The sequence below is a fragment of the Candoia aspera genome, chromosome 1, assembly GCF_035149785.1.
Source record: "Candoia aspera isolate rCanAsp1 chromosome 1, rCanAsp1.hap2, whole genome shotgun sequence".
In the NCBI taxonomy this organism is placed as follows: Eukaryota; Metazoa; Chordata; class Lepidosauria; order Squamata; family Boidae; genus Candoia; species Candoia aspera.
The window spans coordinates 252,973,034-252,987,526 of record NC_086153.1 but is presented as its reverse complement, the minus strand read 5'-3'; the positions used below and the strand labels follow the sequence as shown (position 1 = coordinate 252,987,526).

At 34.1% G+C, this 14,493-nt stretch overlaps 1 protein-coding gene across 1 annotated transcript in view; it reads left to right on the top strand.

Moving 5' to 3' along the window:
- KIAA1549L (KIAA1549 like) overlaps positions 1 to 14,493 on the top strand; it is a 105,162-nt gene that overhangs the window by 87,766 nt on the left and 2,903 nt on the right. The window contains exon 18 of the mRNA XM_063289518.1: positions 7,587 to 7,738. Coding sequence (XP_063145588.1) covers positions 7,587 to 7,738 — 152 coding nt within the window. The remainder of the gene's footprint in view (positions 1 to 7,586; positions 7,739 to 14,493) is intronic.

Sequence of the window (14,493 nt, the reverse complement as noted above, 5' to 3'; positions counted from 1 at the left end):
TAGTGGTTGTATTCTACCACTGAATTGTAGCTCCAAGACATTTCTTTGATTCAGTAGAATTCTTAACCAACTGATCAAAATCCTTCTTACGTTAAAAAAAAATCACAGCAATTTATCAGATACTTTGGACTTTTACATCCTAATGTTTGTATATGCCTATTTTTCAGTGAGTTGGGAATATATCCTGTTTTACATTGTAAAGCTGATCTCCCATTTTGTTGATGTTCCTATGATCCTAATATTACATATTACTGAAGCTCATGATTTAAGACTTTAGAGGAAAATTATTCTGATTGGTCAGTCAGTCAGACAATGAAAAATGTATCATTTTCAAAGAAAGAATAGTTATGTTGCTGGTTTGCCTCGTGTGCTTGGATGATAAAGAGGTTTAGAAGAAGCAGATTTTTTAAAGGATGCTGCTACTAAATATTTATTCTTAACCTGACTGATACAACCAGTATGACAAAAGGAAGGTAAGCCAGCTAGCTCTTTCATCATGTGCAAAAGCCTTGGTGAAGATTTTTTATTTTCTTTTACTAAATTGCTTTTCCCCCCCTATCACACTCTGATCAGTAGACAAAAACAGTAAATATCCCCTAAAGGTTTGAAATAATTTTCTTTGAAGTGTTTCTTGAAAAGCCATTTTGTAAATTAGACATTAGTTTCCAAAAGAAAAGCTTGTTTCTACTCTCAATGGCCAATTCGGGTAAATAAAATCTGAATGGAAAAAAACGTGTAGGGGAAAATGCTGACTTGCTTATTGATTAAACAGTATGATGTGATGCCACACTTTTTCTTTGGATTTTCATTCCTTACGTTTTGCAGTTTTAATACATACTGTGTTCAAATACCATGGGTGCTGATCCAGATACAGGCAGTGGCTGTTGTCTGTGCTTTCCAAATCCTTCTGCCCTAGACTGAAGTTCCTCTTTTCTACCCACTTTTGTAATATATGCCCTTCCCCCTTTCCAAAGGAAATAATATTTTTCTTCTGCTGGTATCTTTTTAGATGATATTAATAGCAGTAAATGTCAGTGGAGTAAAATTGCATCTCTAGCCATTTGTCTGATTGCCACAATAAAAAAATAGTCAACAGTGTATTAGAAAGTTTATGAAATACTTAACTACATGGAATATAGTACATATCTATTCTAGTGATTAAATGTGCCACTACTTTAAATTTCTTGAAGTTTTTATTAAAGAAGAGGAATGGAGTATTCTAGCTGTTAAAATTTGGAAACATCTTAGAGAGATTACACTGGCTGAATGAACTGCTGGATTTGACAAATGTTTCCCTTAATTTTTTTAAATCTGAAAACATAAGGATGGAAGCTATTATAATGTTTTCCTACATATGTAATATATTTTTAAAAATCTAACCTAATATTCTTCGAAAGATCAACATTTATTAATGCATCAACAGATGATAACTTTTTCTTAAACAGATGCCCTGAAAAGTATAACATAAATAAAAGCAGCCTAGGCCACACTCTTAGGTGTGCTTACATGGAACCAATGAGTATAATTATATATACAAGTATAATTATATACTTGTATAGCATTATAGTTATACTAAATATAACTATACTTGGTATAATATAGTATTATATTTATATTAAGTATACTTTCATGGAAACCAATGGAACTTGCAATGTTTTAATGATTGAGATAAGTGCTCTCTCTCTCTCTCTCTCTCTCTCTCTCTCTCATATAAAGGGCTTGAAAGAAGTTTCACTATATTGCCTTAGGTTATGATCCAGTGGCGCATTGAAAAAATTTACTTAACTTTAGGCATGTAAATAGTCCCAGTGGGGCCACTCGGCACAGTTTGCATGTTGTCAAGAGATGTTTAATGCTCGTGTGCTCTTTTACCCACAGGTCTCATTAGCTTTGAAGGCTTCTTTCTTTATTGAAATAGTCATTCATCAGCTATAGTCCTTTTGGGCAGTCTACTGCCACAGATAATATGTCATAGGTTGCTTCTGAAAAGTTCTCTTTTGCTGAACATTTTTGGAACTGCTCTGTAATGGGATTGTACAAAACTGTTACAGATTTAGACACTATATAGTTGCCTAGCATAGTGATTTTAACCTACATTTTAGGATATATCACTTTATCCCAACCTCTAAAATAATTAGTCCATTCAGCTCCTGCTTTTCCCCTCGCTACTTTATTCTCAGTTCTAATTTTTATTGCCAGAAAGCTAGGTGACTCAGCCCAGAATATTTATCTTTGAATTTCACACAGTATTTTGGAAACCACGTGCTAGTAGCTGCTTGGTTTGGGTTTGTTTTTAAAAATAGTGTAGAACAATGCATATTACATGCTTGTTTAGATATTTAACTGTTGGTCATTTTAGAATTTCATGATTGATACTTCAAAATGGATATTTTTGATGCAGAGGTATCTGTGTGTGAGTCATTTGTAAAGTATTATTGCCATGACATACTGTATTTATATATTGTCAGTAGTTTGCTGATAGTAGAACAGATTGAGATCTTTTTGACCCCTGTCTGGAAAAGATGGAATGTAAGATACTGTCAGTAAGATAGAATGCTGATACCACCTACAGTTTTATGGGAGAAAAGAACTGATACGATGAACCAGTCATGTTTCAAGTAGACCTACTGAAATCAGAGAACTTAAGTTAGTCATTACTAATATGTTCCATTTGATTTTAGTGAGCATACTCCAAGCATGAATAAATTTGATTCCAACTCTGTAATTAAAGCTCAGATTTAACTGAGATGGGTAGCAATCTTATTGATTCCTGGACATTTGAAAAATCTTTCATTATACAGGTAGCCCTTGTTTAGTGACCACAGTTGGGACCAGCAACTTGGTTATTAAGTGAAGCGGTTGCTAAGTGAAACTGCAACTGTGCTTATGATCTTACTTCAGCTTTCTTTTGGTTTACAGACCTGCAAAGGTTGTAAATGCGAGGATTGGTCGTAAAGTTACTTTTTCATCATCACTGTAACTGCAAACAATTGTTAAATGAGGCAGTTGCTAAATGAGGACTACCTGTATTGAGTTTTCCCAGTTTCCTTAGGAATAATTATTTTTAAAAATTATGTAGATATTTCAGCATTACTTCATATTTGCAAAAATATTCCAGCTTCTTCTTTTCTGGGAAAAAATACAGTGGAATGGCCCTCTAAATGTTTATACCAAGCTCTACTTTATCAGTGTTGGTTTATATAAAACTAATGAATAAGGTTAACATGCTCTTAAAAAGAGGATAAGAAAGGGACTTATTTTGAAAATCCCAGAGATATTTTAAACTGCCTTTTATTTGAGCATTAAGGCATTGCCCTATTCTCTTTCGGTTTAAGCAGAACACAGAAAACGAGAAATAGTAAGCCAAAGAAATTAAATTACCAAGATAAAAAAAAGAAAAGAAAATATAACTAATTCACTATAGTGCTCCATACCTTTTGATCTTTGCAAAACCATCCTTGCTTCCACCACATCCATATACTGATTCATATATTGGCTTTTGTTCTTTAGACACATACATCATACAAAAACATCAAAATAGAGAAAACTCAAATTTCAGTCAGTGTTAGTTTTCAACAGGAATTTTTTTCCTATGGAAACTTTGTAGCTTGAGCATAGTTTAAACGAATACTGGAAGCTAACAGGGATGGGGTGGTTGGAAGATAATTGGGTAATACTTTTGTTTTAACATACTCATTTTTGATGTTTTGAAAGTTGGGTTAAAGTTTTTCATGTACATGAATCTGTAATACCAAGGCAGTTCTCAGCTTATTTTAAAAAAAAAGGCAGAGGGAAGCACTATGGCAGTGCATGTAGCTTTCAAGAAGTAATGAATCTGTGATATTCAGAGGAATTACTCCAATCTAGAGTCCCATCCCACTAGATCCTTTTGAGCTTGTAAGACAGATAAGGGGTTTCAAGAAGTATCCTTTAATTATCTGGTTTCATTTATAGCTGGAACTTGCAAGAAGATATATATGTTTTCATCTGACCAGAAGGTCATCACATTTTCTCGAAATCACCAAAAATAACAAGAACATGCACACTAAAATAAAGATAAGCAGTTCAACTGGCATCACTTAGTACAAGAAGTAGTTTGGGATTCTCTGTCCATTTTGACTACCTCAGAAAAGGGAATCTGTGAAAGTTAACAAGCTTCATCTTGGTCTCTAGCCCTATTAGGATTCTGGATTGAACAGGTAACATATACCCTGAAATTGGCCTAGGGATTAGGATTGCTTTCTGTTGAGCCAGCCAATTTATATGCTTCTATAGTGATTCTTAACTATCAGGGATTCAAAATCTTAGCATGAAATCCCCAAAATATAAACAACTTTCAACCAGTTGTTTGTATGAGAATAAACCATCTATGGCAGCTTTACAGTTTTAAAATTGCCTGCTACTACTACCGGTGTTTTAAGATTTCTGCTTGACCACATGAGTCTGATTTGAGTGGTCTGCACAATCATGATCACAGTTCTTCCCTTTTCCCTTTTTTACACATTTGTATTGATGGTGAATTCTTATACGGGTCCTAATTCTGAGTGATCTTTTCATATTTACACTAGAGCAGCTGTTCCCCACCCCCACCCCTGCTGCTTTTCTTTGTTTAACTTGAGGATCGAAGGAATGCTCACTGCTGCGCTTCTGCTCAAGGTCATAATAGTGGAGAAGACAATAAAGTTTCCATTTCCCTCTCCCCACCCCCCAATCATGGATTAAAGGTTATTCCTGCTCTATTTTTGTCGAAGTTTCTGGTTTGCATCCTTCTAGTTCTGGGAGGTGCATATTGGTAATTGTAACAAACAAGTGAAAATTACAATTGCCTCAGCAGGAGAGCACATCCTCACTAACCTTATCCTGGATTTAACGTTACAAGCCATCTCTGTGATTGTAAAGTGTGGTGTAAATATACAGCTGTGGTATAAATATTGCTACTGGAAATGCCTTTAAGCAGTAAAATACTTTCTAATTTCATAATTTACTTGTGTTACATCTAATCATCCCAACCTATAAATTCAAGGGACTCTGTTTGTAATATGTCTCTGTTTATTATTATTATTATTATTATTATTATTATTATTATTGGAATGGCTGTTTTTAGAATTGTTGTTGAGGCCCATAAGGTTAAATACACCTTCTGCTATTCTCATTCAGGGGTGTATTCATCAGTGGAAGAAATAATTTCCTGAAACCTTTCAAATTCAGAGTTCAAGGTCTCACCCCAGAGAGATCATTAAAGAGACGTAACTCAAGGAACACATGGGGTTAACTTCTAATATTCTCTCCCAAATGAAGGTTGCTTGGTTGGTATCCTTGGTTCCATTTATAACTTGTAAACCCATAAGCAACATTTGCGCAATTTTGAGAAGCCCATTGTAGACAAAGGAGGCTGGAAACTGTGCTGTAAATTGAAATGGAAAAATGGAACTTTGTCTTATTAAAATACATTGTTTCTGTTTAACATCCTGTGTGTGTGAAGTGTTTTGTTTTGAGGTACTCAAATATATTTGTCAATAAGATAAGACACAAGGAGAGAGCAGTTTTGTTTAATAAACAAGCTCTTGCAAAAGAAATAGCAACTGATGACACTAATGTAACAATCATAGCAGGTTTTAAGTGCTATTCTCTGACTTGTTAAGTTGTAATTTGTGCAAATTCCTAAGTAAAAGTTAAATGGAAGTAAGAGGTACAAGACACACAAGTTCCACTATTCAGTAGAGGATCTTATGAGAACCATATTGGCATCAGGACATTTTACCTAGATGCTATGAGTTAATGAACTGAAGAAAGAATGAAAATGAAGTTATAGTATTTATAAATATGACACTGAATTTAGAACTTAAAATGACTGTCTAATTTTTGATTTTGTCCTTTACTTGACAAGGAAGCTTACAATAAATTTTACTGAAATTCCCATAATATGAATGTAAAACTGAAATATTATTTCAACAAGAGAAGTATGTTTTGCATTGTAAAGATAGTTGTGGCAAAGGTAACATATGGACGCAGTTTCAAAACTAACACTGCTCTGGAGGGATCTTCTTTGGGAAGAAATTCTGAAACTGTAGGCCTTCGTATAGTTACATAAATTGCATTGAATTCAGTTAGTTTATATGGATAGGATCAGGCTCCAGTAAGTTCTATGAATAGCAACCACAAAAGGTTCTAACAGTATGCCAAAGCAATGACAAAATGATATCTTTGGACTCAGAAAATAAATAAGCAAGGTGCTAATAGCACATGCTACTGGCTGTCTCCTGAGCATGGGCTTGTAGCAGAGATACTTCCTTTTCAGCAATTAACAAAAAATGAAAACCAGTCTCTATAATGTTTCTACACTTAATTATTTAGATTTGAGTTCCAAAAAAAGATGATGAGATAGTATAGATACTTGTGGCATTTAACACACATGTGAATAGCTGATATGCACAGTTCGTAAGAGCAATGCTGCACTGACCTGAACATAAAGATGGGTTCATTTTTAAAAAATACTTTGCAATAGTTTTGCTGAAAGCAGTGATGTGATACCAGCAATTTGACAAGCGGGTCCCAGAAGGTACCAGTGACAGACACTGAAAAATCTATTCATCAGCTGATCAAGAAGATCACCCATGTGGACAAGTGAACTGTTCATGATGATATGTTAGCATCAGGAAACAGCAAGGTTGTGACTAAGTGACAATATATATTAATTTAAAATTACTCAGACAGTTGGAACTTTCACTGGAGTTGAAGATTTAAATAACATTTATTACTAGGTTTATTTGAACTACCTGAAGTCTGAAGCACACAACGTAAGAAGGTCACATCTATATTTAATGTTATTCCCTTACTCTTTCTAATAATCCAGCAATTTTACTCAAAACCTGTTTAAACACAAAATTTCACTCAGGAGAATTTGAAAGATTCTGCTCTCTTTTGCAAATGTACAAAAGCACTCTTGCACACAAACATATTTCACAGGAGACAGATGGTTACAGTGCTTTCCAGAAACTCTTAATCCTGTTGTGATTGCTCATTCTTCGGTAATACTCTGTTGAAAAATAACTATGTTGGTGTTTCAGCTAATTGTACAAAAGAAGCAACCCTTTTAGAGGAACACTAGAATCTATTTTGTTTTTCATATCACTTATACTCTTTGTGTATACTCCCAAGTCTATCTGCAACATGACCGGCCACATCTCTGTCTACTCTTCTTTCTACCGAGAATCTGCATTGGCATTGTTCCTCTGATTGAAATGGTGAACTGAAAGCTGCTAACTCATTTGGACAATGAACAAGTACCACCACTAGTTGTGTGAACGTAGTGTTGCTGTCTCTGCGGTATCAAAAGCAATGTCAGTGCTGATCTACCTTCTTTATACAGGTGTATTCTGTTTTGGAATGGCTTATCCTACAACAGTGGCAACGTGGCACTAGGGGCAGATGCAGTAATCTGCGTGATCTACTTTTGGCAAGAGGCTCCCCATCGCCAATTAAAAAATGGGATCTCTATTTGGAACATCTCAGATGTCCTTTAAAATGTTCCTCTATATTTGTAAAATGTGTTTTGATTACTAACTATCTTCCCTATTTTTTGATAGGAAATACAGTTCCAGCACTGTTTGCCATCCCAGCAGCAAACCGACCCAGGTTCACAGGTTATTTCATCCCAGCACCACCTACAGCATACAGAAATCAGGCTTGGATGTCTTATGCTGGCGAGCATGATTTACCAGGACAATGGGCTGACTCGGTAATGGAGCAGATTTTATTTTATTACTTGCATCTCAGAATAAACCAGTACATTTTTCTTTTTTTTTAAATCCATTTTTATTGTTGCTATTATTATTTCAAGAAAAAGGAATAAACCTGATAGAAATACACTAAATACAGTACAATAAAAATATAATAAGGAAAGAAAAAAACAATTCAAGGAACAGAGTAGAAGTGGATGATCAACGGCTTGCAATTGACCAGCATATTGACGATACCATATGGCTGATACATTCTAGTTCACCATTAACAGTGTAGAGTAGTAGAAGACATATAATACCCAATTTCTGGTCGAGAGATATTTCTGCTGAACTGTAAAAATACTGTACTGAACCATAAAAACTGTTTAACACAATTAAAATCAATGAGAGAAAAAAGTAAATGGTAAATAATACACTAAGAGAATACTATACTGTAAATAATGTGTTGACTATGTGTCTGATTTAAATATAAACTCTAGACCCCCAATTTAGAGTTTGGCACAATTGAATAAGCTAGTAGTTTTCCAAAGATTTGCTTTCAAATAATATGGTGAAGAAAAGAGCATTTTCACATACATAATGGGATACATCTGATACTGGTTGTGCAATTGCTGATTGTATTACTCAGCTATCTGGCCATGTCCAGAAGAGAACTTAGAATATGATGTTGGAGTTGGAAAACAGGAGGTTCACTTTGCTAAAGTCATTGATGATTCAGGGTCCTTTTATAACACTTCATTAATGTAAAGTAATAAATGGTTGCTACATACATTGTTCAAATGTTCCAATATGCCTCAAATTGACTGAATATTAGAACTATAAAACACACACCCATACAAAACATCTTCCAAAATTAGCTAAGTAGTATGGTTATGATTTCCCAAAGTACTTGGAAAAGAATGCAAAGAAAAGAGCTAAGAATGATCTGGGTTTAGTGATTGAGTGATACACAGTGCCAAAACAGAAGACTGACTTTACATAATTATTAATACATGTCTACTAAATATTTAGTTCTTCCATTCCTGCCCACGGTATTGATGAGGATATGATTGGGGTCTGTTTTATTCTGGCCTGATAAGGCGCATATATATAACTGTACATACATACATACATGCAAATAAATAAATAATAATAAAAAACTATATGCTGCCTGACTTCCAGTGACTCTGAGCAGTTTACAAATTGTTAAAAACATTTAAAAACAAGGTAATGAGGAAAAAGCCCAACAACAACCAAAAAATAAAAATGGGAACAAAGATTCATTGTGTATAAGATCTCATATGGAAAATATTTAGTTTAGGGTTTGTTTTTTTACATGAAAATGACTAGAAAATCAACACTAGGAATTCCGCTCTGGTGTTGTGTTGAAATCACCTTGTGAGCTTTTAAATGAAGAGTTGAAATAGATACTTAAAAAATGAATAAAATAAATTGAGAACTCCAGTTTTTAAAAAACGAATAAAATAAATTGAGAATTCCAGTACTGCAATTTTGGGTGTCAGATTAGTCTTCTAGATCATTTATTTTTGGAAGAACATAAAATACCATCTTATATGTATTACTTCCTTTGTAAAATACAATCTGCAAATGAAATAAAAATCAACTATTAAAATAATGAAAATGTATTAGTAGTACACACTCTCCTTAGCGACCGCAGTCTGTTCCTTAAGTCAGAAACAAAATGGTCGCTAGGTGAACACATGACTGAGAAAGAGAGATGCTGCAAAGATCACTGGTTGCTGCTGTCTCATTCAGCAAGTTCTCTTGTACAGTATCCGGTGCCTGACCCATTTTTCCCTTTTTTCCCCTTTGCAGGGTGGAGAGACTGCTTAAACAGCTCTCTCTTCCTGAGCTGCTTTTCTCCGCAGTGCAGTGCTTCCCAAAAAATGCTAACTACAAGTTAACAAGTGCAGCTCTGTGACCTTAATTAGTTGATTAGAACCCTCTGGCTCCACTGCTACCTGAAACTGACTAGACCTTAATCAGTTTCACACTGAAAGTTTTTGTTGTTAGGCTCATGAAATTTGGTCCTAAATGCACATTGGTCAGAAATTTTATTATTATTATTACCGTTGTATTTGTGACTGGTTGCTACATGAGGGAGCCGTAAAACGAGTGGCTATAAAAGCAAAAATCAGTGAAAAGTGATAAATGGTATCACCAATAAAAATTATTGTAATAAGACATTAAAATTTGTTATTACAAATTTAAACATTAATGAGAATTATTTCTATTTCTTAAAGTCACTCCCTATTAGCCAAATTTCACTCATGCTTTATGAATATTTGATCCTCTACCTTCACTAGTGCTCAATTATATTTTTGTACATTCTCCTGGTATCTATGGATGAAAGATAGAATAAAAGCATTTTAATAAATAATTATTAAATATATTAACCTTCCTTTTGTATAATTTTACTGAAAAATTTAAACACAAGAATAAGACTAATACAAACTAAAATAGAGCAAAAAAGAAAAGAGAAAGGGAAAAAATTGAAAGAAAAAACTAAAGGTGCAAAAAGAAAAGAGTAACAGAAAAATAGAAAAGAAAGAAACAAGATACGAAGAATGGCTTCTGATCTTCCTTACAGCAGCTATAAGTACAATTATAAATTGACCTCTCTCTCTAATGGTACATCATATAACCCTTCTTTCTATAATCTATCCTGTCCAATCATCAAAACTATAAATCTTAAGTTCATTTTTTTCTTTTTTATGCAAAATGTCTATAAGGGGTTTCCAGTCACCAATAAACTTAGATATTGTCTTTTCTTTAATCAAACAAATCAGTTTGGCCATTTCAGCAAGCTTTGTCATCTTCACCAACCATTCATCTGTTGTAGGTATTGCCAAATCTTTCCATCTTAGTCTGTGAAATAGTCATGTGTTCCATGACTTTCTTCCAAGTGCTTATCCATCAGTCCCAAAAGGAAAAGTTCTGCTTTCAGTTGAACGTTAATCTTTAAAATCCTCTGAATCACTGTATGTATCTGAACCCAAAATTTTCTAGCTTTTTTGCAAGTCTACCAAGCATGATAAAATGACCCTTCTTAGTGATATTTCCAACATGTATTTGAAGTACCTTTATACAACCTAGATAATTTTTCTGGTGTCATATAGCAATGGTACATCATTCTATAAAAATTATCTAAGATTTCTCTAAGAGCCAGTTTGGTCTAGTGGTTAAGGCAACGGGCTAGAAACCAGGAGGCTGTGAGTTCTAGTCCCACCTTAGGCATGAAAGCAGGCTGGATGACTTTGGGCTGGTCACTCTTTCTCAGCCCAACCCACCTCACAGTGTTGCTTTTGTGGGGAAAATAGGAGGAGGAAGGAGTATTAGGTATGTTTGCCGCCTTGAGTTATTTATAAAAATAATAAAGGCGGGATAGTAAATAAATAAGATTATAATATAGTGTAAATTTCAGTCCTTTCAACCACATATTTTCCCATTGTTCCATCTGTATATTATAACCAAAAATTTTAGCCCACTCTTATCGTACATTCCTTAACTTTTTCAAAGTTCTTTTTCAAATTTCAATAAAAGTTTATACATTTTAGCATCACATGTTCATCATTTGTATACAATTCTGTTTAAAAATCAGTCTAACAATGTTCAATACCATAAATTATTTTGTCTACTGTACTTTAAATCTTCCTAATAACTATAAATAAGAAAAACATTGACAATTATGTCCCTGTGCCATCAATTGTTCTCTTGATTTTATTTATATACCCCTTGACTGAATTCTGGTATCTCACAATATGTTAACCATTTATGTTTGCCTATTATTTCTTATCTATAGAATGCTTCTTGTGCTGAGAACCATAAAGGTATTTTGGGGCACAGCCTGGATTTGTATCTATTCCATATCCTCAATATGGCATGTCCAACATAATGATTTTTGAAATCTACATTAACCTTGACTTTTTCATACCACAAATATTCATGCCACCCAAATTTCAGATCATGTCCTTCTAACTCTAAGTCTTCTATTTCTCAGCAACACCCACTCCTTCATCCACACCAAACAACAAGCTGCAAAATACAATTTCAAATCAGGTAACCTTCCCTTTGGGAAATACTGATTGTCCTGTGGAAGGCATGTTATCACCACCATTCATATTAAGAAAAAATGGAGGGCTGTTTTCACAATGGCAACAATGATCTTATGAGAGAATGTAGATTTCCTGATGCTTTGGTTGGTAAAAGAGTTTGAATCTCTGGATTTCTCAGCACTGTAATTATGCTTTACCATTTTTTATGAACCTAAGCTAGAGAAATACTGGCCTCTAGTGCTTTATCCTAACACTTAGGTTTTTTACAAGTTTGACTTGCAGTTAGCTGAGTAACATGAGCGTAGCTGGATTTTGTCTTTAAAAAATCAGGTATCCCGTAAATTTTAATTTTATGTTGCAGTCTTGAGCAGGATTGAACAATACAATGGCATGATTCTGTGTTATTTAAATAGAAATAAAATTCCAAAGAAACTTGCAATTGCTTTTTATTGTTTCGAACTATATTTTTAAAGGTGTTCCTTAAGTTTCAAACACTTGTTTAATAAAAGAACAGAGTCCTAAATTAATATGCAACACAAAACTGCAAGCAGAATGAAGTTTTGATATTTATATATTTATTAAAGTATTTATATTTCACTCACTATCTAGGAACCTTAGGGCAGATTACAATCCTTAAAATATATAAGAGAAACCAATCAAGTTAAATTAAAATACCTTTAATATTTAAAAAATGAAACAACAAAATAAGAGAGAGAAATAGATTATTACATGGGAAGAGGTTATGGCTTCTCAGGTACTTGAACAGAGCTACCACATCTCCCCTTAGTCTTCTCTCTCGAAGGCTAAATATGCCCAGTTTCTTCAGTCTCTTCATAGGATTTGATTTCTACTCCTCTTGTCATCCTTGTTGCACCACTAGTCCCATTCCTGATCAAAGCAGAATCAATTGGAATAGTTACTTCCTATTATTTGGAAGACACTGTTGAGGCAGTGTAAAATAACATTTCCCTTTTCCACAGCCACATCACAGTGCTGACTCTCATGGGTCAGTTTGCAACCACATTCTTTCTCACAACTACTATTGCCCAGCCAAGTATCTCCCATATTGTACCCGTACAGTTGATTTTTAAGTTAAAAAAATTGTATTCATCTAAGTTAAAATCATATATTAATTTCAGCCCATTTTTCTAAATGATCAGGATCATTTTAATCCTTATTTTGCCTTCTAAGGTATTAGCTATCCCACTCCATTTTGTGTCATTTGTATATTAGGTTGTTCCTTTTACTTCCTCACCTGAGTCACTATTAAAAACTCAGAAATGTGAAAGGTCCAGAACTGAATCTTCTTGTACATGGTCAATACTTTTCTCCAGTTGGATGAGGATGTCTATAGCCTTCTCACTACCAGTTAAGAAAGTTATTCGATCAAAAACTGAAATAAAGTTAGTCTTTACATACATGGATGGATGGATGGATAATGGTTATAAGCATAGTTACTCCTTCTGTGGGGATCATGCCTCCAGTTTTAGATATATATGTACATATATGTTGTGGTCATTAGTTATACCCTTTTGACTTTCTGCAAACTGCTTAAGACTAGGTTCTCCAGACTGCAGGCTAGGATAGTGGCTGAACCCTGTTGTCTGGTTTGTTTTTTTGGGTTTTTGTTTTTGTTTTTGTTTTGTTTTGTTATATTTTCTTTTTGGAGTTGTTTCCAGTCAGTTGTCTTCTTCTCTTAAGATATTTTGTTTTCTTTTTCATTTTATTTATAAGCCACCCAGAGTTAGGCTGCCTCAAACTTGAAATAATAAATAAAAATAAATAAATATTCTTAGTTTTGGCAGTTCTATGAAAATAGCAGACTTTGAGGAACTCTCCTTACGAAATTTCAGGAGACTTATTGTGCTAGGCATCACCAAGAGTGCTTTTGGAGTAGAGAAGGAACTGTAACAGTTTCACTGCTTCCAATCTGTTTATTGGAGTTAATGAAACTAATGCTTTAAATTGTCTAATGGGTTCTAGAATGGAAAAAGAAGATAGCTGGTAAAGGATTGGGATGTTGGGAAAAAAAATGTTTGGAAAAATGAAAATTGATTGAACTCCTTGATTGAAAGGTTAAGAAATCATATGTGTACACACTTTTAACAAATAACTTCTCTTATGCACTCCGACAGTCAAAACTTTTCAAATATTGACTCAGCTATGAGATGGAAAAGTGAACTGTTCTAAGTTAATGGTTACCATATCTGTGCTGCAAACATCAGGATGACCACTAGATTACAGCAGAGAGGTGGAGTTTTCTGTGTATCATCTAGTGGTTGTCCAGATTTTACAGTCCATATCCAGAAGCAATATTTCTTCTTCAAACTAGTGTGAAGATTTCCTTTCATACTTTTTTATATCGTGAGTAGAAAATAAACCTTTTGTTCTATCAATTCTCCTCTTTCTGCAATTTCCTTATTTGAAAAAGCAGATAAGCTAATTTTTGTAGATACTCTGTTTGCCTTTCGACCATTCTCCAAGTCACTTAAAAGTTTTGGGAAGGTCCAGATTCAGTTTGGTTGCTTTGGGGGAAAAAAGTCAGAGAGATATACAGAATCTATGAAGAAGCCTGGTTTGCCTTGGGCTTTAAACAAATCTTATGTCCTCTTTTATGTGCATTGCATCAATGGAATGAAACATCAGCTTTGAAAGACAATACTGTTCTATAATTTTTGAGAAAAGGTAAATAGCTTAAT